Source organism: Pleurodeles waltl, chromosome 8, assembly GCF_031143425.1.
Source record: "Pleurodeles waltl isolate 20211129_DDA chromosome 8, aPleWal1.hap1.20221129, whole genome shotgun sequence".
Lineage (NCBI taxonomy): Eukaryota > Metazoa > Chordata > Amphibia > Caudata > Salamandridae > Pleurodeles > Pleurodeles waltl.
This window is the reverse complement of record NC_090447.1, coordinates 1,421,184,422-1,421,210,475: the sequence shown is the minus strand read 5'-3', so window position 1 is coordinate 1,421,210,475 and position 26,054 is coordinate 1,421,184,422. Positions and strand designations below refer to the sequence as shown.

The 26,054-nt window shown below is 42.8% G+C and overlaps 1 protein-coding gene across 4 annotated transcripts in view; it reads right to left on the bottom strand.

Moving 5' to 3' along the window:
- LOC138248711 (E3 ubiquitin-protein ligase TTC3-like) overlaps window positions 1-26,054 on the bottom strand; it is a 1,399,506-nt gene that overhangs the window by 1,048,425 nt on the left and 325,027 nt on the right. For all 4 annotated transcript variants that reach the window (XM_069202543.1, XM_069202544.1, XM_069202547.1 and 1 more), the window contains exons 20-21: window positions 25,480-25,592; window positions 24,181-24,307 (exon numbers count right to left, since the gene is read on the bottom strand). In XM_069202543.1, the coding sequence (XP_069058644.1) occupies window positions 24,181-24,307; window positions 25,480-25,592 (240 nt within the window). The remainder of the gene's footprint in view (window positions 1-24,180; window positions 24,308-25,479; window positions 25,593-26,054) is intronic.

Here is a 26,054-nt window from a genome sequence, read left to right as displayed (position 1 = left end):
TCTGACATTTTTATCTTACTAAAGTTGGGGTTGGATAACCAACTATAGCAAAGACTTTTTAAACTTTCTCTAAAGTTGTAGGGACCTAACAATAACTTTTACAAATTTTCAAAAAAAATGTTGTCAATTATAAAATAAAAAAAAAATGATCTAAAGACAATTTAGAGAGTTATTTGTGTGTTTACACAATTGAAAAAGAGTTATCAGCGAATGCAAAGTCTTTATCCCACCGATGATGCACCAAATGTAGGAGACTGGCTCTCTATGTAGTGTGCAAAACTAGGCACACTGTGTAGCGGGGTCCAGGCAACCACATGTTGGTCTCCAGAGGTAAATATCAGACCACCTAATGCTGCAATTTTTAAGGTAGCTGGTCGAGCAGTTAGGCTAATCCAGGAGATGTGCTAAGCATTTGCTGTACTCACAAAATCAATCATGCATCCACACACACTCAATGAATAACTTTAGACTGGATTTATAAAAATACTTAAGATTTTTATATAATTTATGAGACCAAGAAGGCTAAGATACGTTAATTACTTCTTGAGGTATGATTTTTCAATGTTTTAATAAAGTTAGTCTTTCTGTGCGTAATTACGCACCATTGGAATCAATAAAAAGCCACCTATACACATAAAACCAAACAGGTGAGTTACCAGTCTCTTCTTTTGCAGGATGTTCAATGAGGTTGGTGGGCACACTGGACAGCAGCGGGAGGCTCCTGGCGGTGTTAACCCCTCTACCCAGGAAGGGCATTGTCTTACAAACCAGAGGGCCATATGTTTGAAATGTGAGCCTAACTATAATGTCCCTGTAAACTTTGTTTTTTGTTTTTTTGAGTAAAAATATGTATTACCTAGTGCAGTCGCCACTAGGTAGTTATATTTAGGACCATGCTTCCATAGAAAAAGTATTTTGTGACTTGCTCATATCTTTGGCACCGTTTGACGAATCTTCATGATATTTTCCCACAAAAAGTGCCCGATGATTCTTCATGCACACGGAAAGTTTCGGGGTGATCCGTTAAGCGGGGGCAGAGAGGAAAAAAAAAAGGCGGGGCTGTCAAAAAAATTGAGTTTCCTATGTTAATTCCCATAGGACCTTTAATCATGGCTCCAGCCCGAACCACTGGACGGAATTACACCAAATTTGGCAGAAAGCTAGGTTTCAGTACACAGATTACGCTTTCGCTTATTTGTTGTGTAAATCCATTCAGTAGTTTATGGGAAGTTAAAGAAAATCCAAATTTGTTTATCTGAGGTCACAAATAAATAGCAAAAATTCATGAACTTTCACAAATTCCCCCGCAAATAGAAGTGCTGCAATTGGCTGGCTACAACCTGAACTGAAAGTTGCGGCTGCCATTTCATGTTACGGGAAAGGGTACCTGGGGTCCCTGGGGCTGAAAACCAAAATGAAAAGTAGCATAAGGGATCAAGGGGTGTTTGAGAATTAACTTATGGGTTTAAAATTATTTTTCTTCACCATGTGCTATATTCGTGATTAAAAGATATTAATCACAAATAAGCACAAAAAAAAATGTTTTTTAATAAAGACTCATTCAAATGCTTATTCATTCACTCATACATGCACTCAGAGACTAATGCGCCCACTCACAAGCCCATTCAGACCCTCAATGCACCCACTCAGAGACCCCCTCAGACACTGACGCACCCATTCACAGTCCCACTAAGACCCTCTCAGCCCCTCTCACAGACCCATTAAGACCCTCATGCACCCACTAAGATCCACTCAGACACTCATGCACCCACTCACAAGCCCATTCAGACCCTCAATGCACCCACTCAGAGACCCCCTCAGACACTGACGCACCCATTCACAGTCCCACTAAGACCCTCTCAGCCCCTCTCACAGACCCATTCAGACCCTCATGCACCCACTAAGATCCACTCAGACACTGATGCACCCACTCACAGACCCACTCAGACCTTTGCGCACCCACTCACAAACCCACTTGGACACCCACTCAGACACTGACGCACTTACTCACAGACCAAGACACTGATGCACCCACTCACAGACCCATCAAGACCCCCATGCACCCACACACTCCTGCACCCACTCACAGAGGCACTCAGACATTGACGCCCCCACTCACACACCCATTCCGTCCATCACGCATCCAGTCATAGACCCACTCACTCATGCTCCCACTAACTGACCCACTCGGACCCTCATGCATCCACTCACAGACCCATTCAGACACTGACGCACCCACTCTCAGACCCTCACACAGCCACATACCCACTCAGACCCTCACACACAGTCACAGACCGACTCAGACACTCACGCACCCACTCAGACCCTCATGCACCCACTCACAGACCCACTCAGACACTGACGCACCCATGCACAGACCCACTCAGACCCTCATGCACCCACCAACAGAACCACTCAGACCCTCACATGCCCTCTTTCACACCCAGACACTCTCACACCCAGACACCCTCTCATCTATTCTCACACAAAGAGAGACAGACTTTTCCTGCATGGTCTGAGGTTGGGTGGTTATAGGGGTTGGCTGCAGGCCCTGCAAACAACTCCCGCCACGCATAGCCAAAAGCCGTGCGCAGCTGTGGGTGGATTAACGTATAGTAATGAAACATTTTCTACGCTAAAAAAGCCATAGCAATTAAAAAAAACAAAGGTTACACAGATGTTATAGGTAGGAATTAGAATTAAAAAAACACAGAAATCCACTGAAAAAAACAAAGGTTACAGGGACTTTATAGTTAGGCTCAGATTTTAACCATACAAAACCATAGACATTTACCTGTTAGAGTTATCTTAAGTAACTATAACTCATGCCCTAAAGTAACTATAACTGGCACCCCGTCATCCACAGTTTTTCATAAAGAATATTTACTGATACAATATTACCATTGATATTATCAGTGCTGTTATCAAAGATGTCATGAGTGGCATAACTTATAGTTACTTGAGATAACTAACTATAACAGGTGAATTTCTATGGTTTCGTACGTTTCAAATCTGATCTATAACGTCTCTGTAACCTTTGTTTTTTCAGTGAAAAAAAAATCCGACTTACAAGGACAAAGACGAATCAATATACAATGATGAATTTCATCAACTTTATTCCATGTAATCAAACCATGGTCTCCTGCAAAGACTGTCAATGCGTTTCGGCAAAAGCCTTCTACTGGACAAACTCAGCCGATAAAACGGCATCCTATATACATAGTTTAAAAACCATCATTTGTTTCCATGCCATGCTAGTGCAAGCTAATGGTGCGGCTATCTTTTAGCATGCAATTAGTTGACTTTAACGTGCATATTATATTCATAATATTGCCTTCACATAAATTTACGTATGTTATTGCATGCTATACATATATATAGATATAGAGTAGGAAGCTGGCTCTGTATATACTATATCAAAATGAGATATAGTGTGGACATTAGACAGAGGCAATAACAGATAATACTAATGCTCTATTTGTGGTAGTGTGGTCGAGCAGTTAGGCTTATCAAAGGGTAGTGGTAAGCATTTGTTGTACACACACAAGCAATAAGTAAAAACACACACTCGATGATTTAACTCCAGGCCAATAGGTTTTTATATAGAAAAATATTATTTTGTTAATTTATTTCTAGAACCACAAGATTCATTTAGCAGGTAAAAGTACATCAAATTAAAGGTACTTTGCAGAGTAATACTTAGGACTTTGAATAGATTCAATATTGTACACAGTTTTGTTTAAAATGGCAAAAAGCTATTTTAAAATTTGCCACTGTAATTTTTCAACATTTCCTGGGGAGGTAAGTAAAGTACAGTTTCTGAGGTGAGTACCACACTTACAGGATCAATGTCTGGGGCATAGGTAGCCGCTGGGGGTTCAATGTAACCCCAAACACCCAGCACCAGCAACACAGGGCCGGTCAGGTACAGAGGACAAATAGGAGCCAAAATAACGTGGGGGCCTAAGGAGACAGTGGGTACTCTGGTCCCGGTCTGCTTGCAGGTAAGTACCAGCAGTGTCATAGGGCAGACCAGGGGGTTTGGAGGAGTACTGGATGGGTCCCAAGTCGGCACAAAAACCACACCCTCAGCAGAGCGGGGGCAGCCGGGTGCAGTGTGCAAACAGGGTGTCGGGTTCTCAATAGAACTCTATGGAGAAACCCAAGGGTTCACTTAGGCGCTGCAGGCAGGGCACAGGGGGCCCCTCGGGCAAGCCACCTATTGGGCAAGAGTGAGGGCCGCCTGCTGGTCATTGCTGCACCAGTTGTCGGTTTCTCTCGGGCCTGGGGGCTGCGGGTGCAGTGCTTCTCCAGGCGTTGGATATCTTCGTCCTGGGCAGTCGCGGTCAGGGGGTCCTTGGGATTCCCTCTGCAGGCGTCGTCGTGGGGGTGCAGAGTGGTCAGCCCCGGTGGAGACGTCGTCAGAGTCGCCTGGGGGTCCTCTCTGGATAGTTGGTTTCTCTGGACACGGGCCAGGGGCGTCGGGTGCAGAGTAGTTGGACTCATGCTTCTGGAGTGAGGTGAAAGTCCCTTTAAAGTTGGTTTATTGGTCTTCTTGTTGGCCAGGTCCACTGTCCACAGGAGTTTATTGGTCCTCGGTGGTGCAGGCAGACCCCTGGAGGCTTCTCAGGGGTCGCTGGTCCAGCAGGACACGTTGCTTCTTTTCTTGCAGCTTTTTGAAGTAGGAGACGGGCCAGTAGGGCTTGGGTCGAGTCAGTTGTTGTCTCCTCCTCTTCTCTGCGGAGTTTTCAGCTCAGCAGTCCTCCTTCTTTCTTGAGGTCATCAGGAATCTGAAGAGCTGGTCTCGGGGTCGCCCCTAAATACTAAATTTAGGGGTGTGTTAGGGTCAGAGGGCAGTAGCTAATGGCTACTCTCCCTGAGGGTGGCTACACTCTCCTAGTGCCCACTCCCTCAGGGGAGGGGGGCACATCCCTATCCCTATTGGTCCTAATCCTCCAAGGCAAGATGGAGGAGTTCTCAAGGAGGGGTTACTTCAGGTCTGGAGACCTTAGGGGTGGTCCTGGCTGAGGTGGTGACTCCTCCTTGTTTTTTTCATTATCCCTCTGGACTTGCCGCCAAAAGGTGGGGGCTCGTCCGGGGGGGGGGGGAGGGGGGGTACATCTCCACTGGCTGGAGTGCCCTGGGGCACTCTAACACCAGACTTGAGCCTTTGAAGCTCACCGCCAGGTGTTACAGTTCCTGCAGAGGGGAGGTGTAAGGCACCTCCGCCTAGGACAGGCTTTGTTTCTGACCACAGAGTGCACAAAGGCACTCACCCCATGTGGTCAGAAACTCGTCTGAAAGTGACAGGCTAGCACAGACCGGTCAGTCACACATTAGCAGTTGGGTTAACATACAGTGGGCATCTCTAAGGTGCCCTCTGTGTGCATTTTTCAATAAATCCCACACTGGCATCAGTGTGGGTTTATTGTGCTGAGAAGTTTGATACCAAACTTCCCAGTATTCAGTGTAGCCATTATGGTACTGTGGAGTTTGTTTTGACAAACTCCCAGACCACATACTCAGCATGGCAACCCTGCACTTACAATGTCTAAGAAATGATTTAGACACTGTAGGGGCATAGTGCTCATGCAGCTATGTCCTAACCTGTGGTATAGTGCACCCTGCATTACTGTTCTAAGGCCTGCTAGAGGGGTGACTTACCTATGCCCCAGGCAGTGGTTTGTGGGCACGGCACTCTGAGGGGAGTGCCATATCTACTTTGTCTTTTCTCCCCACCAGCACACACAAGCTGCAAGGCAGAGTGCATGTACTGAGTGATGGGTCCCTGAGGGTGGCATAATACATGCTGCAGCCCTTAGGGACCTTCCATGGCCACAGGGCCCTTTTACAAGGGACTTAACTGTGTGCCAGGGCTGTGCCAATTGTGGAAACAAAGGTACAGTTTTAGGGAAAGAACACTGGTGCATATATATACATGGAAAATGTCACTTACTCAGTGTACATCTATTTGTGGCATGTAGTGCTGCAGATTCACATGCTATGCATAGCTCTTTCGGCATCTAGTGTTGGACTAGGAATATTACAAGTTGTTTTTCTTCGAAGAAGTCTTTTCGGAGGCACAGGATCGAGTGACTCCTCCTCTCGGCTATAATGCGCATGGGCATCGACTCCATTGTTAGATTGTTTTCCCGCAGAGGTTGAAGGAAGGAGTGATAGAGTATAAGAATACAAAGAGATGTCCATGCAAATGTAAATGTATCTACATATGTACAAATGTTAAACTTGAACGACTACAGGCTTCTGGGGAGGAGGGAGTGTGCATTTGAATCTGCAGCACTACATGCCACAAACAGATGTCCAATGGGTAAGTGACATTTTCCGTTCAATGGCATGTGTAGCTGCAGATACACATGCTATGCAAAGACTATAAAGCAGTTAGTCCTCCCAAGAAAGCAGTGGCTAACCTGTAGGAGTTGAAATTGTTTGAAATAGTGTTCTTAAGACAGCTTGGCCTACAGTGGCTGTGAAAAAACATAATCAAAGTAGTGTTTTCTAAAGGTATGAGGAATTGACCATGTGGCTGCTTTACAAATATCAACCATTGGTATGTTCCATAAGAATGCCATTGACGCACCTTCCTTTCTTGTAGAATGCGTTCTAGGAGTAATCAAAAGTTGTCTTTTTGCTTTGATGTAGCATGTTTGTATGCATCTAACAATCCATCTTGCTAAACCTTGTTTTGATATAGGATTGCCTTTAGGTTTTGTTTTCCTAAAATCTTTGTTTCTGTCTATATAGTATATAAGAGCTCTTTTGAGATCTAGGGTATGAAGAGCTCTTTCTGCCACAGAGTCTGGCTGTGGAAAAAAGACTGGCAATTCCACTGTTTGGTTGATGTGAAAAGGAGATACTACCTTTAGTAGAAATTTTGGATTAGTTCTAAGTACAATTTTATGTTTGTGTACTTGGAAAAAAGGTTCCTCAAGAGTGAAGGCTTGTATTTCACTAACTCTTCTTAAAGAAGTAAGAGCTACAAGGAAAGCGACCTTCCATGTCAAGTATTGTATTTGACAAGAGAACATGGGTTCAAAAGGTGGTCCCATGAGTCTGGTAAGTACGATAGTTAAATTCCATGATGGAACAAGTGGTGTTCTAGGTGGAATAATGAGTTTTAATCCTTCCATGAAGGCTTTAATAACAGCAATTCTGAACAGGGAAGTATGTTGAATACTCTGTAAGTATGCAGATATTGCAGTGAGGTATATTGTGATGGATGAGAAAGCCAAATTTTACTTTTGCAAATGAAGTAAATAACATACAATATCTTGTATGGATTAAGTGGGTCAGTGTTTTTAGATTGACAGTAGTATACAAATCTTTTCCACTTGTTTGTGTAGCATTGTCTAGTAGTAGGTTTACGTGCTTGTTTAATTACTTCCATATATTCTGGTGGAAGTTTTAGGTAACCAAATTCTAGGAATTCCGGAGCCAAATTGCTAGATTGAGAGCATTGGGATTTGGATGCCTGATTTGACCTTTGTTCTGGGTTAACACATCTGGTCTGTTTGGGAGTTTGGAATGGGGTACTACAGACAAATCTAGGAGTGTTGTGTATTAATGCTGACATGCCCATGTTGGTGCTATTAGAATCATGGTAAGTGGTGTTTGACACAGTTTGCTGACCAGAAAGGGAAGGGGTGGAGAGGGGGAAAAGCATAAGCAAATATCCCTGACCAATTGACCATAGAGCATTGCCCTTGGATAGAGGGTGTGGGTGTCTGGATGCGAAGTTTAGTCATTTTGCGTTTTCACTTGTTGCAAATAGGTCTATGTCTGGCGTTCCCCAGTTTTGAAAATACTTTTGAAGTACTTGGGAGTGAATCTCCCATTTGTGTGTTTGTTGGTGATTTCTGCTTAGGAGATCTGCCAGTTGATTGTCTATCCCTGGAATGTATTGTGCTAATAGATTAATGTGATTGTGAACTGCCCATTTCCATATTGTTTGGGCTAGGAGGAACAGCTGAGATGAGTGTGTCTCGCCCTGTTTGTTGAGGTAATACATGGTTGTCATGTTGTCTGTTTTATGAGAACAGTTTTCTGTTTGAGAAGCGGTTGAAACTCTTTTACAGCAAGAAATACAGCTAATAGTTCTAGGTGGTTTATATGAAGCTGTTTCTGTTGTGCATCCCATTGCCCTTCAATGGTCTGATTGTTGAGATGAGCTCCCCAACAGACCATTGATGCGTCTGTTGTGATTATGGTCTGAGGCACAGGGTCTTGGAATGACCGCCCCTTCATCAGATTGTTGCGATTCCACCATTTAAGGGACATATGTGTTTGGCGGTCCATCAACACTAGATCCTGAAGTTGACCGTGTGGCTGAGACCATTGTTGTGAGAGGCACTATTGTAAGGGCCTCATGTTTAGTCTTGCATGTGGAACTATGGCTATACAAGATGCCATCATTCCTAGGATCCTCATGATAAACCTTACAGTATATTGTTGATTTTGCTGTATTTGTGGTATGAGATTTTGGAAAGCTTATATTCTTTGTATATTTGGTAAAGCTAGGGTATTTTGAGTATTTAGAATAGCACCTAAGTAAGGTTGTACCTGCACTGGTTGAAGATGTGACTTTTCATAATTGAGAGTGAAAGCCAGGGTATGCAAGGTTTCTATCACATAACAAGTGTGTTGTTGGCATTGTGTAAAATTGCTTGATTTTATTAGCCAGTTGTCTAGATATGGAAAGACGTGGATGTGCTGTCTTCTTAAGTAGGCTGCTACTACTGCTAGACATTTTGTGAACACTCTTGGGGCTGTTATGCCGAATGGCAACACCTTGAACTGGTAATGTTTTCCTGCTATGACAAACCTGAGGTATTTTCTGTGCACTGGATGGATGGGTATGGGGAAGTACGCATCTTTGAAGTCTAACACAGTCATGTAATCTTGTTTTTGCAGTAGTGGAATAACATCTTGCAGAGTTACTATGTGAAAATGTTCGGACAGGATGTATAGATTGAGGGGCCTGAGGTCCAAGATGGGCCTGAGAGAGCCGTCTTTTTTGGGAATGAGGAAGTATAGTGAGTATACTCCTGTTCCTTGTTGAGAATGTGAAACTAATTCTGTTGCTTGTTTTAACAGTAGAGATTGAACCTCTTGTTGCAACAGAACAGTATGTTCTAGGGAGAACCTGTGGTATCTTGGTGGAATGCTTATGGGGGTGGAGATTAATTCTAGGCAATAGCCATTGCGGATAATTGATAATACCCAATTGTCTGTGGTGATATTTTGCCAATGAGAGTCGAATTGCTGTAGTCTTCCCCCCACAGGAGAAGTGTGGAGTGGAAGGGTGGGAAGGAAGTCACTGTTTAGGTTGTGTTGTGGTTTGCTTTGAGGTTTGAAATTTACCTCTGCTTCTGAAATATTGCCCTCTATAGGACCCTCTAAACCCCCCTCTCTGGTATTGGGTTAGTTGTCCCTGTTTTGTTTTGGAAGTGGAAGCCTCAGAGGATTGTGGTTTAAACCCTCCTCTAAACTGTGGTCTGCGAAAGGAGCCTCTACATGGTGTGGAGTATAAAGCCCCCATTGCTTTCACAGTATCTGAGTCCTACCTCAGTGTTTCAATAGTAGTGTCTACTTCTGGACCAAATGGATGTTTCTTGTCAAAAGGCATATTAAGTATTGCCTGTTGAATTTCTGGTTTAAAAACAGAGGAGCATAGCCATGCATGTCTTTTAATTGTGATGGCTGTATTGACACTTTTGCAGCTGTATAAGCAGCATCAAGGGCAGATCTTATTTGGTTATTGCTGATAGCTTGTCCCTCTTCCACCACCTGTTGTGCTCTTTTTTGATGCTCCTTTGGGAGATGCTGTATAAGATCTTGCATTTTGTCCCAATGGGCCCTGTCATACCTGGCTAGAAGTGCCTGAGAATTAGCAATTCTCCATTGGTTTGCTGCTTGTGTGGCAACTCTCTTCCCAGCTGCATCAAATTTTCTACTTCCCTTATCAGGAGGAGGTGCTTCTCCTGATGACTGGCTGTTTGCCCTTGTCCTTGCCGCACTGACTACTACTGAGTCTGGGGGGACATGATGAGTGATATAGTCTCGGTCAGTAGGAGCAGGCTTATACTTTTTATCAATTCTAGGAGTGATGATCCTATCTTTGACAGGCTCATTAAAAGTTTGGTCTGCATGTTTAACAATTCCCAGTAACGCTGGGAGACACTGGTATCAGGAATGAGTAGAAGACAGTGTGTTAAATAAAAAGTTTTCTTCCAGGGGTTCAGAATGCATAACCACTTCATGATAAGCTGCTGCCCTAGATATTACTTGGGTGTAGGCAGTGGTGTCTTCTGGAGGAGAAGGTTTAGATGGGTAAAGGTCTGGTTCATTGTCCGGGATGGGATCAGGGTCATAGAGATGCCATGGGTCTACTGTATCGCCATGTGAGTATATAAAGAATGTGTTGGAGAAGGCAATGCTGGTGGACTATTATGAGGTGAGAAAGAAAGCTGTGGAGAGTGAGGAGGAGAAGTATGGAGAGGTGCTGGCTTCTCCTTTTGTTTCTGCAATGTTGTTGGTAGTTGAACAGAGTCTAAGTCCTCTTGGAAAGCCAGCTTTCTTTTGGTTTTTAAAGTAGGTGCAGTGATGATTCATCCTGTCTCCTTATGTATATGGATTCTAGATTGTCTCTCACCCATAACCTCTAGTATTGGTTCAATCTCAGTCTCTTCTGCAGAAGTCTTACGACATTCCATGATGGGCTTTGAGATTTGCTTTAATTTCCTTAAAAGTCCCTATTCCTCTGTATATGAGGATTTATTCGGCTCCGAAGCGAGTATCCTTTTCGGTCCTGAAAAAGTAGTCAGATATCTCGGCTCCGAAACCGATTGCCGAATTTTCAACTCCAAGGAATGGGGTCTTTTACCGGAGTCTGGAGTGGAAGTTTAATCAATTTACTCGACTCCGAGGTGGACTGAGGAGTGGCCTTTTTCGGCGCCGACCCCAAATGTCGGTCGCCAACAGCCTTTTTCCGGGCCGAACCATGGCATTCCGGCAGTGGTGTACCCAAGGCCTTCAAATATTTTTTCTGCAGGGGTGTAGGGGCAGACGCACTCACATGCTGGCCAGCTGTGATGGGTCGGTTGTCTTCCAATTCCTGTTCGGAGTCTGTGTCCCGGAAGGAGACTGCTGTCTCTGCCTGCTCTTCCTCCAAGACGTCGAGATGTTCGGTGCTTTTCAATGCCATTTCGAGCCTTCGGGCTCTGCGATCTCTGACGGTCTTCTTTGATCAAAACGATCGACAGGCCTCGCAATCTTCCTCCCGATGGTCTGGAGAAAGGCACAAATTACAAACCAGGTGTTGGTCTGTATAGGGGTACTTTATGTGCCACAGAGGGCAGAATTGGAATGGAGTCCGATCCATCAGGTTTCCCACGTGGTAGGCCCGAGTTCGGTGCGCACACGCCCGAAGGGTGAGATGAAGGTTTTGACGGTGCTACTGGTTCGATGTTAGATGGGAAACGCGATCAAAACAATACTGATGAATAAGTAGGTTTTCTAAAGTTTTCCGAATCGAAGTCTCGGAGCGAGAGGAAACACGTCCGAACCCAACCGCAGAAAGAAAACAATCTAACAATGGAGTCGATGCCCATGCGCACTGTAGCCGAGAGGAGGAGTCACTCGATCCTGTGCCTCCGAAAAGGCATCTTCGAAGAAAAACAACTTGTAATACTCTGAGCCCAACACTAGATGTCAGAAGAGCTATGCATATCATGTGTATCTGCAGCTACACATGCCATTGAACAATATGGAAAATGTCACTTACCCAGTGTACATCTGTTCGTGGCATTAGTCGCTGCAGATTCACATGCTGTGCACATCCCACCATCTGGTGTTGGGCTCGGAGTGTTACAAGTTGTTTTTCTTCGAAGAAGTCTTTTTTTCAAGTCACGAGACCGAGGGACTCCTCCCATTTCGACTCCATTGCGCATGGGCGTCGACTCCATCTTAGATTGTTTTCCCCGCAGAGGGTGAGGTAGGAGTTGTGTATGCTAGTAATAGTGCCCATGCAATGGAGTGAATACGTATGTACATAATGAAGTTTAAAGTAATATATTTACAAATTTACAAATGTTCAAGATCAACTTCTAAACGGCTACAGGCTCCCGGGGAGGCGAGTGGGAGCATGTGAATCTGCAGCGACTAATGCCACGAACAGATGTACACTGGGTAAGTGACATTTTCCGTTTGATGGCATGTGTAGCTGCAGATACACATGCTGTGCATAGACTAGTAAGCAGTTATCTCCCCAAAAGCGGTGGTTCAGCCTGTAGGAGTTGAAGTTGTTTGAAATAATGTTCGTAGTACAGCTTGACCTACTGTGGCCTGTTGTGCAGTTAACACATCTACACAGTAGTGTTTGGAAAATGTATGAGGCGTAGACCATGTTGCTGCCTTACATATTTCGTTCATTGGAATATTTCCTAGAAAGGCCATGGTAGCCCCTTTTTTTCTGGTTGAGTGTGCCTTTGCTGTAATAGGCAGCTCTCTCTTTGCTTTAAGATAGCAGGTTTGAATACACTTAACTATCCATCTAGCAATGCCTTGTTTAGAAATTGGATTCCCTGTATGAGGTTTTTGGAAAGCAATAAATAGTTGTTTTGTTTTTCGAATTAGTTTTGTTCTGTCAATGTAGTACATTAACGCTCTTTTGATGTCTAATGTATGCAGTGCTCTTTCAGCTACAGAATCTGGCTGTGGGAAGAACACTGGTAATTCTACCGTTTGATTCAAGTGGAACGGTGAGATCACTTTTGGTAAAAAAATTGGATTTGTCCGTAGAACTACTTTATGCTTGTGTATTTGAATAAATGGTTCTTGTATGGTAAATGCTTGTATTTCACTCACTCTTCTTAGAGATGTGATGGCAATCAAAAATGCAACTTTCCATGTTAAGTATTGCATTTCACAAGAGTGCATGGGCTCAAAAGGTGGACCCATGAGTCGTGTTAAGACAACGTTGAGGTTCCATGAAGGAACTGGTGGTGTTCGTGGTGGTATAATTCTCTTTAGGCCTTCCATAAATGCTTTTATGACTGGTATCCTAAATAATGAAGTTGAGTGCGTAATTTGCAGGTAGGCTGAAACAGCGGTAAGATGTATCTTTATTGAAGAGAAAGCTAGCTTTGACTTTTGCAATTGTAGTAAGTATCCTACTATATCTTTGGCAGATGCGTGTAAGGGTTGAATTTGATTATTATGGCAGTAATAAACAAATCTTTTCCACTTATTTGCATAGCAGTGTCTAGTGGTAGGTTTCCTAGCTTGTCTTATGACCTCCATACATTCTTGTGTGAGGTCTAAGTGTCCGAATTCTAGGATTTCAGGAGCCAAATTGCTAGATTCAGCGAAGCTGGATTTGGATGTCTGATCTGTTGTTTGTGTTGTGTTAACAGATCTGGTCTGTTTGGTAGTTTGACATGAGGTACTACTGAGAGGTCTAGTAGTGTTGTGTACCAAGGTTGTCTTGCCCATGTCGGTGCTATTAGTATGAGTTTGAGTTTGTTTTGACTCAATTTGTTTACTAGATATGGAAGGAGTGGGAGAGGGGGAAAAGCGTAAGCAAATATCCCTGACCAGCTCATCCAAAACGCATTGCCCGGAGACTGATCTTGTGGGTACCTGGATGCGAAGTTTTGGCATTTTGAGTTTTCCTTTGTTGCACATAGATCTATTTGTGGTGTTCCCCACATTTGGAAGTAAGTGTTTAGTATTTGGGGGTGAATTTCCCATTCGTGGACTTGTTGGTGATCCCGAGAGAGATTGTCTGCTAGCTGGTTCTGGATCCCTGGAATAAATTGTGCTATTAGTCGAATGTGGTTGTGAATTGCCCAATGCCATTTTTTTTGTGTTAGGAGACACAACTGTGTCGAGTGTGTCCCCCCCTGTTTGTTTAAATAATACATTGTTGTCATGTTGTCTGTTTTGACAAGAATGTATTTGTGGGTTATCATGGGTTGAAATGCTTTCAACGCTCGAAATACTGCTAACAGTTCTAAGTGATTTATGTGAAACTTCCTTTGATGTATGTCCCATTGTCCTTGGATGCTGTGTTGATTGAGGTGTGCTCCCCACCCTGTCATGGAAGCATCCGTTGTTATGACGTATTGTGGCACTGGGTCTTGGAAAGGCCGCCCTTTGTTTAAATTTGTACTGTTCCACCATAGAAGCGAGATGTATGTTTGGTGGTCTATCAACACCAGATCTAGAAGTTGACCCTGTGCATGTGACCATTGTGATGCTAGGCATTGTTGTAAGGGCCGCATGTGCAATCTTGCGTTTGGGACAATGGCTATGCATGAAGACATCATGCCTAGGAGTTTTAATACCATTTTTGCTTGTATCTTTTGTGTTGGATACATGGCCTGTATCACCTTGTGAAATGTTTGAACCCTTTGTGGACTTGGAGTGGCTATCCCTTCTGTTGTGTTGATTGTCGCTCCTAAGTATTGCTGTGTTTGACACGACAAAAGGTGTGACTTTGCATAGTTGATGGAGAAACCCAGCTTGTGAAGGGTCTGTATGACATACTTTGTGTGACGTGAACAGCTTGTTAGCGTGTTGGTCTTGATTAACCAGTCGTCTAAGTAAGGGAACATGTGTATCTGCTGCCTTCTGATATGTGCAGCTACTACTGCCAGGCATTTTGTAAAGACTCTTGGCGCAGTTGTTATTCCGAATGGCAACACTTTGAATTGGTAATGTATTCCTTTGAATACGAACCTTAGGTATTTCCTGTGGGAAGGATGTATCGGTATGTGGAAATACGCATCCTTTAGGTCTAATGTTGTCATGTAGTCTTGCTGTTTGAGCAGTGGGATTACGTCTTGTAATGTGACCATGTGAAAGTGTTCTGATTTGATGTAGGTATTTAGTGTTCTGAGATCTAGTATTGGTCTCAGAGTTTTGTCCTTCTTTGGTATTAGAAAATACAGTGAGTAAACTCCTGTGTTTTTCTGTAGGCTTGGTACTAATTCTATTGCGTCCTTTTGTAGTAATGCTTGAACTTCTAGTCCTAGAAGATCTATATGCTGTTTTGACATAGTGTGTTTTCGGTGGGACGTTTGGAGGGAATTTGTGAAATTCTATGCAATAGCCATGTTGGATAATTGCTAAGACCCAAGTGTCTGTTGTTATTTCTTCCCAAGATTCATAGAATTGGCTTAGTCTTCCCCCCACTGGTGTTGTGTGATGGGGTTGTGTGACTTGTGAGTCACTGTTTATTTTGAGGGGTTTTGGGACCTTTAAATTTTCCCCGACTTCTTGGGAATTGGCCTCCTCTATATTGTCCCCGGTAGGTAGGTGGTCTTGTCTGTGAAGTGTTGGTTTCTGTGGGTTGACCCGAAACCCTCCCCTAAAAGGTGTCTTCCGAAATGTGCCTCTGCTCTGCGTGGAGTAGAGTGCGCCCATGGCTTTGGCTGTATCGGTGTCCTTTTTTAGTTTTTCAATGGCAGTGTCTACCTCCGGCCCAAACAATTGCTGTTCATTAAACGGCATATTGAGCACAGCCTGTTGGATTTCGGGTTTGAACCCAGAAGTGCGCAGCCAAGCGTGCCTCCGTATTGTGACTGCAGTTTATTGTCCTTGTAGCTGTATCGGCTGCATCTATGGAAGACCGTATCTGATTGTTCGAGATACTTTGTCCCTCTTCCACCACTTGTTGCGCTCTTTTTTGGAACTCCTTGGAAAGGTGTTCGATGAAATGTTGCATTTCATCCCAATGAGCCCTGTCGTATCTTGCCAAGAGTGCTTGCGAGTTGGCGATATGCCACTGATTTGCTGCTTGTGCTGCAACTCTTTTTCCCGCTGCATCAAATTTGCGGCTCTCCTTGTCTGGAGGTGGTGCGTCGCCTGATGTATGAGAGTTGGCTCTTTTACGAGCTGCCCCCACAACTACTGAGTCCGGTGTTAGTTGTGTTGTAATAAATATTGGGTCTGTGGGAGGTGCCTTATATTTTTTCTCCACCCTTGGAGTTATGGTTCTGCCTTTAACTGGCTCCTGAAATATTTGTTTTGAGTGCCTTAGCATTCCTGGGAGCATGGGAAGGCTTTGATACTGGCTATGGGTGGAGGACAGGGTGTTAAAGAGAAAGTCATCCTCAATAGGTTCCGAATGTAGTGAGACATTGTGGAATTCGGCTGCCCTTGCGACCACCTGTGCATATGATGTACTGTCCTCAGGTGGTGATGGTTTAGTTGGATATGAGTCTGGACTATTGTCAGACACTGGGGCGTCGTAGAGGTCCCATGCATCGGGATCATCCTGGCTCATTGTGGTATGAGCTGGTGAGTGCGTTAGTGGTGGAGTTTGCGCCGGTGATGCATGTGTTGATTGTGGTGGAGAAGGTGGTGGTGTTACTTTCTTTACCACCTTTGCTTGTGGTTGCTTGTCCCCTTGTTGGAAAACAAGTTTCCTTTTCATCTTGATTGGGGGAAGAGTGGTTATCTTCCCTGTGTCTTCCTGGATGTGAAGCCTCCTTTGAGTGTAGTCAGTTTCTACAGTTTGAAGCTCTTCACCAAATCTATGCAATTGGGTGTTTAGTCCTTGTTTCTCTGTATAGGAACTAATTTTCGGTTCCGAGGCTTTTTTCGGTACCGAAACCGTTTCGGTAGGATTTTTAGGCTCCGAAGAAGATTTCTTTGATTTCGGCGTGGTATCTCGGTGCCGAACATCTTTGGTGCCGCTGTCTCTGCGCCGAATTGTCTTGGAGCCGGTGTCTCGGCTCCGAGGTTACTGTGTGGCGGTATCACGACCGGAGTCGGATGACTTCGACACCAGCATGCCCTTTTTCGGTGCCTTGGCTCGGTCACCTAGTTTTTGGGTTAAGCCATGGCCTGTTGGCAGTGGCGTCCCCTGGGCTTTTGTGGACTTTTCGTGAGTCCTAATTTTCGACGTCTTACTCACAGTTGTTATGTCTTCGGCGTCGGATTCCCTGGAATCCGACTCGTGGATGGAGAACGCTTCCTCTTCGTCCTCGAACCGATGTTGTCCTGTCGGCGTGGACGCCATTTGCAATCTTCTGGCTCTTCGGTCTCTGAGCGTCTTCCTCGACCGAAACGCTCGACAGGCTTCACACGTATCCTCCTTGTGCTCCGGGGACAGGCACAAGTTACAGACCAGATGCTGATCCGTATACGGATATTTGTTATGGCATTTAGGACAGAAGCGGAACGGGGTCTGTTCCATCAGTCTTGAAGTCGCACGCGGCTCTTCTTAATTCAGTGTCGATCTGTTGTAACTAACCCGATACCGAACGAAACAATACCGACGATTTTTTCCGAGATTCTAACTAACTTTCCGACCCGAAACACGGAGCGAAAAGGAACACGTCCGAACCCGATGGCGGAAAAAAAACAATCTAAGATGGAGTCGACGCCCATGCGCAATGGAACCGAAAGGGGAGGAGTCCCTCGGTCTCGTGACTCGAAAAGACTTCTTCGAAGAAAAACAACTTGTAACACTCCGAGCCCAACACCAGACGGCGGACTGTGCACAGCATGTGTATCTGCAGCTACACATGCCATTGAACATATATATATATATATATATATAAAATCATAATGCCTCACAGGTAATCCAAACAGGAATCAAAAGAGGCAACTCCAGGATTTGAAAACTCCAGTGTTTATTCATGAATTCATGTGAGCATACAACAAGCACTAGAAGATGGCCACCCCGTTCCGGCTCATGCCTTCTACTGGACCATGACCACAATATCAAATTCTCACTTATTTTGTAGTGAGACAAACAGTCCTTTTCTTTCAATGATCCAAAAACTAGACACTACAGTAAACGAGTGTTAAATGGTTAAATGTGGCAGCCATTTTTACTCTTCAATAATTTTAAATCCAGTGTGCACATAACTGATTGCAACTTTCCAGCCATTTTGATTCCACAAACTAAGTTACCTCACTGAGCTTTTGTGTTAACTCACATGTGCCTATTAAAGGTTTGGATCCCAGGCACTAGACAACTTTTCAAACTAGTTTTAAAAATGTTTAACACAGAGCTCATATGCCCCATGCATGGTATTATTTAATTTTACACTGCATTCTGTTCCCCCAAAAAATCTCAATAAAAAATTGGAAAAAGGAAACAAACTTTGTTTTTGCTTACCAAGAATTGTTTTATTTGTTGTTTTATTGATTACTAAAACACAAACTATTCTCCTACGCCCCCCAACAGCAATAGTGTGACAGTCAGAAAAAAAACCAGCATTACTTATCACACTGACAGGAAGCTCCAGAGGCATCAGCCTTTAAAATGTAGCTTCATTCTTAACCCACATCTCAAACACTGAATCCTAAATAAGCTCAAGGATTTGTAGAACCTCACATCACCTGAAAATTCAAGTTATCAGAAATCAAAAATGTTTGGCCCCAGATTAGTCACTACCCTCATTGCTCTTAACCAATTAAAGAACCTCCTTCCAAAACAGTCTGATTACTCTACATATCCATAATGAGTGCAGTGTAGTAGAGGACATGTTTCCCACACTGCCTTCAGTGTCAAAGAATCATTGTAGGAAGCTGGCTCTCTATACAGTGCACTAAAATGAATTACACTATGCAGAGAGCCCAATGGATCCCCAATTGGTATTTCAGAGGCAAAAGTAGAAAGGACTAATGCTCTATTTGTGGTAGTGTAGGTGTGCAGTTAGGCATATCAGAGGGTATTGCTAAGCATTTGTTGTTCTCACAGAGGCAATAAATGAAACAACCCCAAATAATTAATCCGACACCAATTTAGAAAAATAACAATTCTTATTACTTATGTTTCGAATCCAATAACTTCGTATTCAGGTAAGTAGACTTTTAAGCATAAATACTTTGCAGTTTCAAAAATAAACAGTGCAACTTTCAGAGTTCCCTCAAGCAAAAGAATGTTCAGAAAACACAGGGTTAACTATGACTTACAAAGCCAATCTCAGGGAGTTAAGATAAATACTAGGCACAGAGCAGAACCACACTAACAGGTCACACCAGGCGGCACTAGGGTGGCCAGGTGCCCAATGGTTTCCTATGGGAGTATGGTCCTCATGAAGACAGAATGCAGGCCCTGGCTAGGAAGCCAGTCAGGAACAACACTCAGTAGGTAGTAGACCTCGGGTGCTCAGGGACGTGGGTGCACATTTGGCCCTCCTCTCCTGTGCCCCAGGACGACGGATGCAGGGGTGTCTTCAAGCATTGGGTATTCACAGTAGCACTCGCGGTCAGGCGGTCCTATGTGTTGAGGCAGCAGGCAGAATACGGCGAGTCTGGCAGGGGTGGGCCCAGGGTGTACTTGAGCTCTTGGAAAGCCGGGGGACATCATTGGTACTGGTGACCCACCTCAGCTGGGGTCTGGGTTCACAGGTGAAATGGCTGGTGTAGCTGTCAGATTTTCTCTCTCTACAAGCCTGTGGGAGAGAGGGCCTGCGTGGAGAAACTTCAGGTGACTTGGAGAGTTCAAGATGGGTAGACCACACTGGACTCGTGCTGGCACCGTCGGTTGGGTTCACCTTGGGTTTTGTACGTCAGGTGCAGTGGTCACTTCTAGTGTGGAGTTTCCTGGGTTCCAGCAGCTGCAGAGTCCTTTTCCTGGAGTTTCTTGCTGCAGGTTAAGTTAGGCTTGGCGAGCCTTGACCTTGAAGGCTTGACAAGTTGGCTTCTTGTGCAGGATCCTTCGAGGTCAGCAGGCAGGCCAGAGGAGCTGGTTCCAGGTCAGCTGCTTCTTCTTCTTCTACTCTTCTGCGGGTGCAGTTCTTCTTTCTCCAGGTCTTCTTAGGTTGTCGAAATCTGAGTTGCAGGGTTCAGGGGTGCCACCTAAATACTCAATTTACGGATGTTATAGGGAGTGCCAGGCGGTAGCCAATGGGCTGACCATCTTTAGGGTTACTACACCCTTCTTATGACCACTTCCGCAGGGAAGTGGGCATAACCACAACCCTAGCAGCCTAATTCCTTCTGGAGGAATTTAAAAAGTAGTGTCGCTTTCAGCTCGTCCACCTTAGGGGTGGGACTGGCATGAAATGGGCACTCCTCCTAATTTAACTAATTTTCTCATATGTGCTGCTGCAAAAAGTGGGGTCAGGACAGGAGGGGGTGGTCATCTCCACCATCTGGAGAGGCCTGGGTCACATTACACAGGCAGCAAGGCCTTTGAAGCTCCCCGCCCTGGAATGTCCATCCTGCATGGGAGAGAAGGTCACCATCTCTTCCCAGAGCAGGCTTTTGTCTCAGACTCTTCAGAGTGCTGGCTCTCCCCTTGGGGGGCCAGAAACGCGTCTGTGTTGGATGAACTGGTCAGGACCAATCTGTCAGCACACTAGTAGTCGGTAGGTTTTCAAGGAGCACCTCTAAGGTGCTCTCTGGGTGCATCTTTAATAAATCCATCAGTGGGGTCAGTGAGGGTTTATTATTCTGAGAAATTTGATACCAAACATCCCTGGATTCAGAGAAGCTATGATGTAGCTGGGGAACTCATAATGGACAGTATCCAGCACATGCATTTAAAAGGGCTGCCCTGTGCACTTTCTATGTCTCAGAATCAACAGAGACAGCAGGGGCATAGCTGCTCATGCATATATGCCCTTACATGACTGGATGCACCCAGCCTTAGGGGTGACTTTCACCTGACACATGCAGTGATAGGGGACTTGGCACACAGGGATATGTGAGAGGTCGAGTTTTCAATTTAGCCTGCACCAACACACCCAGTCTGCAATGGCAGCACTGCGTGGGTTAGGTGAGGGGTCCCTGGGGGTGGGACAATTGGTGCTGCAGCCCTCAGAGACCTTCCTTAGTACCCCAGGTCCTAGGTACCAGGGTTACCATTTACTAGGGACATACAGTGGTAGCTAAAGAGAGTTTGCTAATTGTGCAAAACAACTGTGCAGTTTTGGGGAAAGAGATCTGGCACTGGGGACTTGGTTAGCAGGGACCCAGTGCGCTAAAAGTTAAAGCCACATCAGAACCAGGCAGAAAGTGGGGGATAACCATGTCAAAAAGAGTGCTTTCTTACAATCAGGAGAAAGCTGTCCTGAGAGATAGTGATATAATGTACCACATATAAGATATCTTATAGACAGAATCCTTAACCTGTATGCCCATGGATTATAAAGCAGCTTTTCCTCATATTGATTCCCCTGCAGGTGATATTCAACTCAGTTTTTAATTCCCCATACCATATTTCCATGTATCTCAATTACTTTGTATACATCAACTCTAAAGTGTATCGTATATGTCAAACACCCATTTCTTGGGAGTCTGTACAGTCCAAATCAGGAATTCTGTTACCTTAGGATTTCTAAATCATGTTTTAATATTCTTTTTTTTTATGTAATGTCTCCGATGTCAATTTCGATACAGCTCTGTTAACACAAACACCTGATTGGAATCTAAGCCCAAATCTGGGTGTTCTGAAAATAATATGTTTGTTTAATTATAATTATTACTAGTAATGCTACAAATTAATTATTCACCTGTGTAGTTATACTTCATCGATATGATGACAGACTTCACTCATGGACTAAAATGCTTTCTTGGTGAATTTGAAACAGGATTAGGTTATTGCTTAGTCTAACATGAGCATATTCAATGACTACTGAGTGTTATATCGTAAAGATCCTTTTTTTTTTAGCATCAACTTTGGTATATAAATAGGTAATTATTATTGTCTGTTTATGTGTAACCTTGATAATGTGTTTGAGCACACAAACAGCTACACATATGTACAACTAAGACATCTGATCTGTAATAAGGCTACATTGTGTGCTCTCCCAGAGTACTTTACCCATTAAAATTGTGGGTTCTAAAATATCACTGTCAGCCTTTGAATCCTCTTCCAATCCCACCTTACTTTTTTTCCAATGATTAGGCTTCAACCCTAGGGGGGTCAATGTTTCTGTGTAGGATTTGGGAAACTATGCTGTACTGAATGTCATTCTGTCACACATTTTTGCAATTGCTGTCACCAACTTTAGGAAATCCCAAAATAAGATTGTGAAAAAAAGGATTAGGCATCAACATATTCTACTTCAGTTTGCACTCAAGGTTAAAAAAGATTTTGAGTCTTGTGTTCTCTCTCTGACCTCTCAAAAAATTTATACGACACGTATTTCTGCTATGGTACAGCCTTCTTTTGAAGAAACGTGTAAACAGAGAGATATGTTGCAACTGGTTTATGGGAACCACTGTGTACATAGTACTAGAATTAGGACACATCTGTTTTACAATCAACAGACATGGAATTCTGGCAATTGATTAATACAGCTGTTGGAAGCTCCACCACAGGATTCTTCCAAATATGGGGTGCTTATCAGAATAAGCTTCGATTGTGCTACCCACATTAATAACTCCAATTATTTCCTACTACTAATAACTGTACAATTAAAATATAGAAGCATTAGTTGTTTCAAATTGGTGGCCCAACTAAGGGAATTAGCAAAGAAAATACAAAATTGGGCAATCTTATTTATAATCAAAAGAAGGTACATAATTCTCTGTAACAATAAGTTAACTATAGGGCGATTCAAAACGTAACTTACTTTCATTATGTTATATCACTGAGAACTGGCTGTCAAATTACATTTGGTAAAGTTATGTGCCATTGATTGTACAGGCATGTCACTGAGTGCACCTATCATATTCCCCCTGCCACGGCATATGTATTGCGAAAGGAACAAAGGTTTGACTTGTCACTGGCGCTCATGTAACACTGTTAGAAGTGTTTTTCTAAATTTGAAGCAAATTCTGCAAGTAATGCTGATGACCGTTGCATGCATGTGCAACCAGTCTCTGTGAAGCTGAACTACAGCCTTTGTGTTTCTTTCATATTCATAACAGTATTATCTCAGTCTTGATAACAGGTAACCAAGTTCTGTTTCTTTTTTACAATTTAATTTGAGAGCAAGTTCCTCAAGCCACCCAGACTTAAAACCAACAAATTTGTTTTTTGCAGGTAATTAATGCAAATATTTCAGTGACAACAACCCAAGAAAATGTTTTACTGGTTATCTATTGTGCAATTATAGTATGGTTATCTCAGCCTTAGTGATGTTTAAAAAGTGTTCTCTTTAGCATTGGTTATTTTATCCGAAAGCAAATACCTAAGTGTGGTGAACCCCTAACCAGGCACTTTGTTGGCTGTGGGATAGTTATTGCTAATTCAACTTATTCAACAATGGTGCTTCTTTAATCCGGTACTTGGATGTCATTCATTTTAAGTGTACACGAAGAAAGTTTCAAGTAATATGTAAGAAGTTAACAATGAATACAGCCAATATATCTGGATAAGTGATTTTTTACCCTATTAACAAGTAACTTGTGTAGGACTGTAGCTGTATGGCAGAGTTTGCCTAGACATGCACATAGGAGTGTCACTTCTAGACTAAATGGCTGTTGTGCGAGTTATGGATTATAGAGCTAACCATAACTTCTATATTTCAGAAGTTTTTGTTAAGCTTTAATTTAGAAACGTATCTCTATTTTAACTGTGGCTTTTGTGTGTGTCTTCATATCTACATATAGATATATAAATGTGTATGTGTGTGTATATATATATATGTATATAGTGAAATATAGGAGTGCAATATGACTACTTCATTTCTTTTGTGATTACTGCTTTTATTAAACTGCATAATTTCTCATTTGGTAACAATTTTCTCTGTACATGAATCTATAATGAATATACATATATCTTTTTAAAGAATTAACAGTTCTAGTCGGAGAGTCTTCCTTTTTTTCTTTTTTTTTTACAACTGGGATAATGACCTTACTCAACCAAGATGCCCCAAAGAATGAGAATGAGAAGACCAAGCAACTTATGTCCTGAATTGTAAAGAACCCTCACAATCTCCTTTTTGATATTTTAGAATGGCACCCACAGCCTAGGGACTAACAAGTAAGCCAGACAGTTACCATATAAAAATGAATGCCTTTGTAGAAAATGACATTCTTGGAACTTGCTTTTTCACCAATACTGAACTTACAGTACCATCAGTGTTCAATTCAACCATGAGCACTATTCAGCCAGGCTGAATAAATAGATATGACATAACATTAAGACAGCACATACTTGAACAGTTACAGTCATGTAGAGAGTTACAACCCTGAATACCAAAATCTTGACCATGTTATTGTTCAACTGATAAAAATAAATGTTACCTGTAGCTTTTCAGGTCGAGTCTCTTCGATAACAACAGAGGTTGTGGGCCACTTTAATACTCCAGGTACAATTTTATGATTGAGCATAATTTGGGATTTTATAAACTGGCTTGCTGCCTCTGCAAATCTAACACAAAAATATCAAGAGCATGAGGATAGAGGAGTAACACCAATGCAAAATCTACAGATGTTTGCATTTTTAAAGACAAACTTCTTCTGTGCCTCTGTGTGGTACAATTGTACAAGAAGAACTTGCTGACTAGTGCCATGTCAAATTAGACAAAAACACAAAAATATAGATTACTAAAATACCTAGATTACATAAATATCTCTCAAAATATTACCTATCACCAGTTTTAAATTGAGCCAGCTCAACTTCCTACCTATTGTGTGACTTTGTTAATTTAGTCATTTATTTGTTGACATTTTTTCATATTTGTCAGAAAAAGCTTGATAGAAGGTTTAGTTGTGTGTTAACATAGTCAAAAGGAGAAATATATTGTAGATATTTGGGTAATCCGTGTTTATGAGTCTATGTTTTGAAATGTATGTTTTTTCAGTCTGTTTTTTATTTACTAACGGCCAGATGTACCAACATTAGGAATACAGCATTTCCTAATTGTGATTCTTTCTGAATAGCAATTAGGAAATCAGTTTTCCTAATGTATGAAACTCATTTGATTTTTATTAACGATTCATCATGCATACTAATAAGGTAGATCACAATTTGCGACCCATTAGGAATCACAGTCATCACAGGGATGGGTCCAGCATGCCACCATGTATGTGACTGCTTTTTAATAAAGCAGTAATTTTTTTTAAATGTAGCCCGTTTTCCTTAAAGGAAAACAGGATGCGTTTAAAAATAAAAAAATGAAACTTTGCTGTTTTGTTTTTTAACAGTAGGCAGTAGTCCGCGGGTACTGTTTCGTGACCAGGATCGCAAAACAGTAATACATACCATACCAATTCAGTATTTGGAAGGGATGCCCTAAACAAGCCCCTTCCAAATACCGAATCGCAAAAGCAAAAAGCCATTCAGTAACAAGGTTAACAAATCGTATTTTGCCTTTTGTACATTGGAAAAAGTATTTTTCTGGTTGCTAACAGCCCGATGGGCCGCTGGCGACTGGAAAAATGCTATGTACATCTGGCCCATAATACCTTGATACTCACGCTACATGAAACCTTGATATCTGGGTCGTTTGTAATGTGCATGCCAAAAATGGCTGAGTAACTATTTTGATACATCCAACTAACAGTCTCCCAAAAAATGAACATTTCTGCGTAGACACTCACCTGTTTTGTCTTAGATGCACACGTCCAATGCCATAGAATGCCAAGCAGTTAAATCTCTGTTTGGTGTACTTGTCTAGGATAACATTAAACTGCTGTTCGGCCATTGTTAATTCCTGCCAAGGCAAAAGGAAAGGAAACATTTAAAACAAGACAGCCATCTCCACTGGTAGGTTGTTTCTACATCACTAAACAAGATCTTACGTTTGCAGTCAGCCAGCAGTGTCAAACAACTTTAAAAGAGAAATTAAAAAACACAAACAATGTAACACATTTATTAGTCAATTGCCTTGAGATGATATAGCCACAAAGTATGCTAATTTACCAATACCAAAGACTATAAAAAAATATAAACCTCTTCTTAATGGGTAAACATCTTATTAAGCGTATGCCAGAAAATAAAGGTGTGTTGGGGGTGGGGAGGGGTAGTTTGTAAAAGATAAAAATACATTGCAGACAAGAGATGAGATATGAAGTTGGTTAATAGGCAGCACAGGAATCTTAGAACAGATGCAAAGACTTTAATGTATAGTACGTCTTTAGGACATCAGTAAGAGTGAATCTTGGGAGATACAACA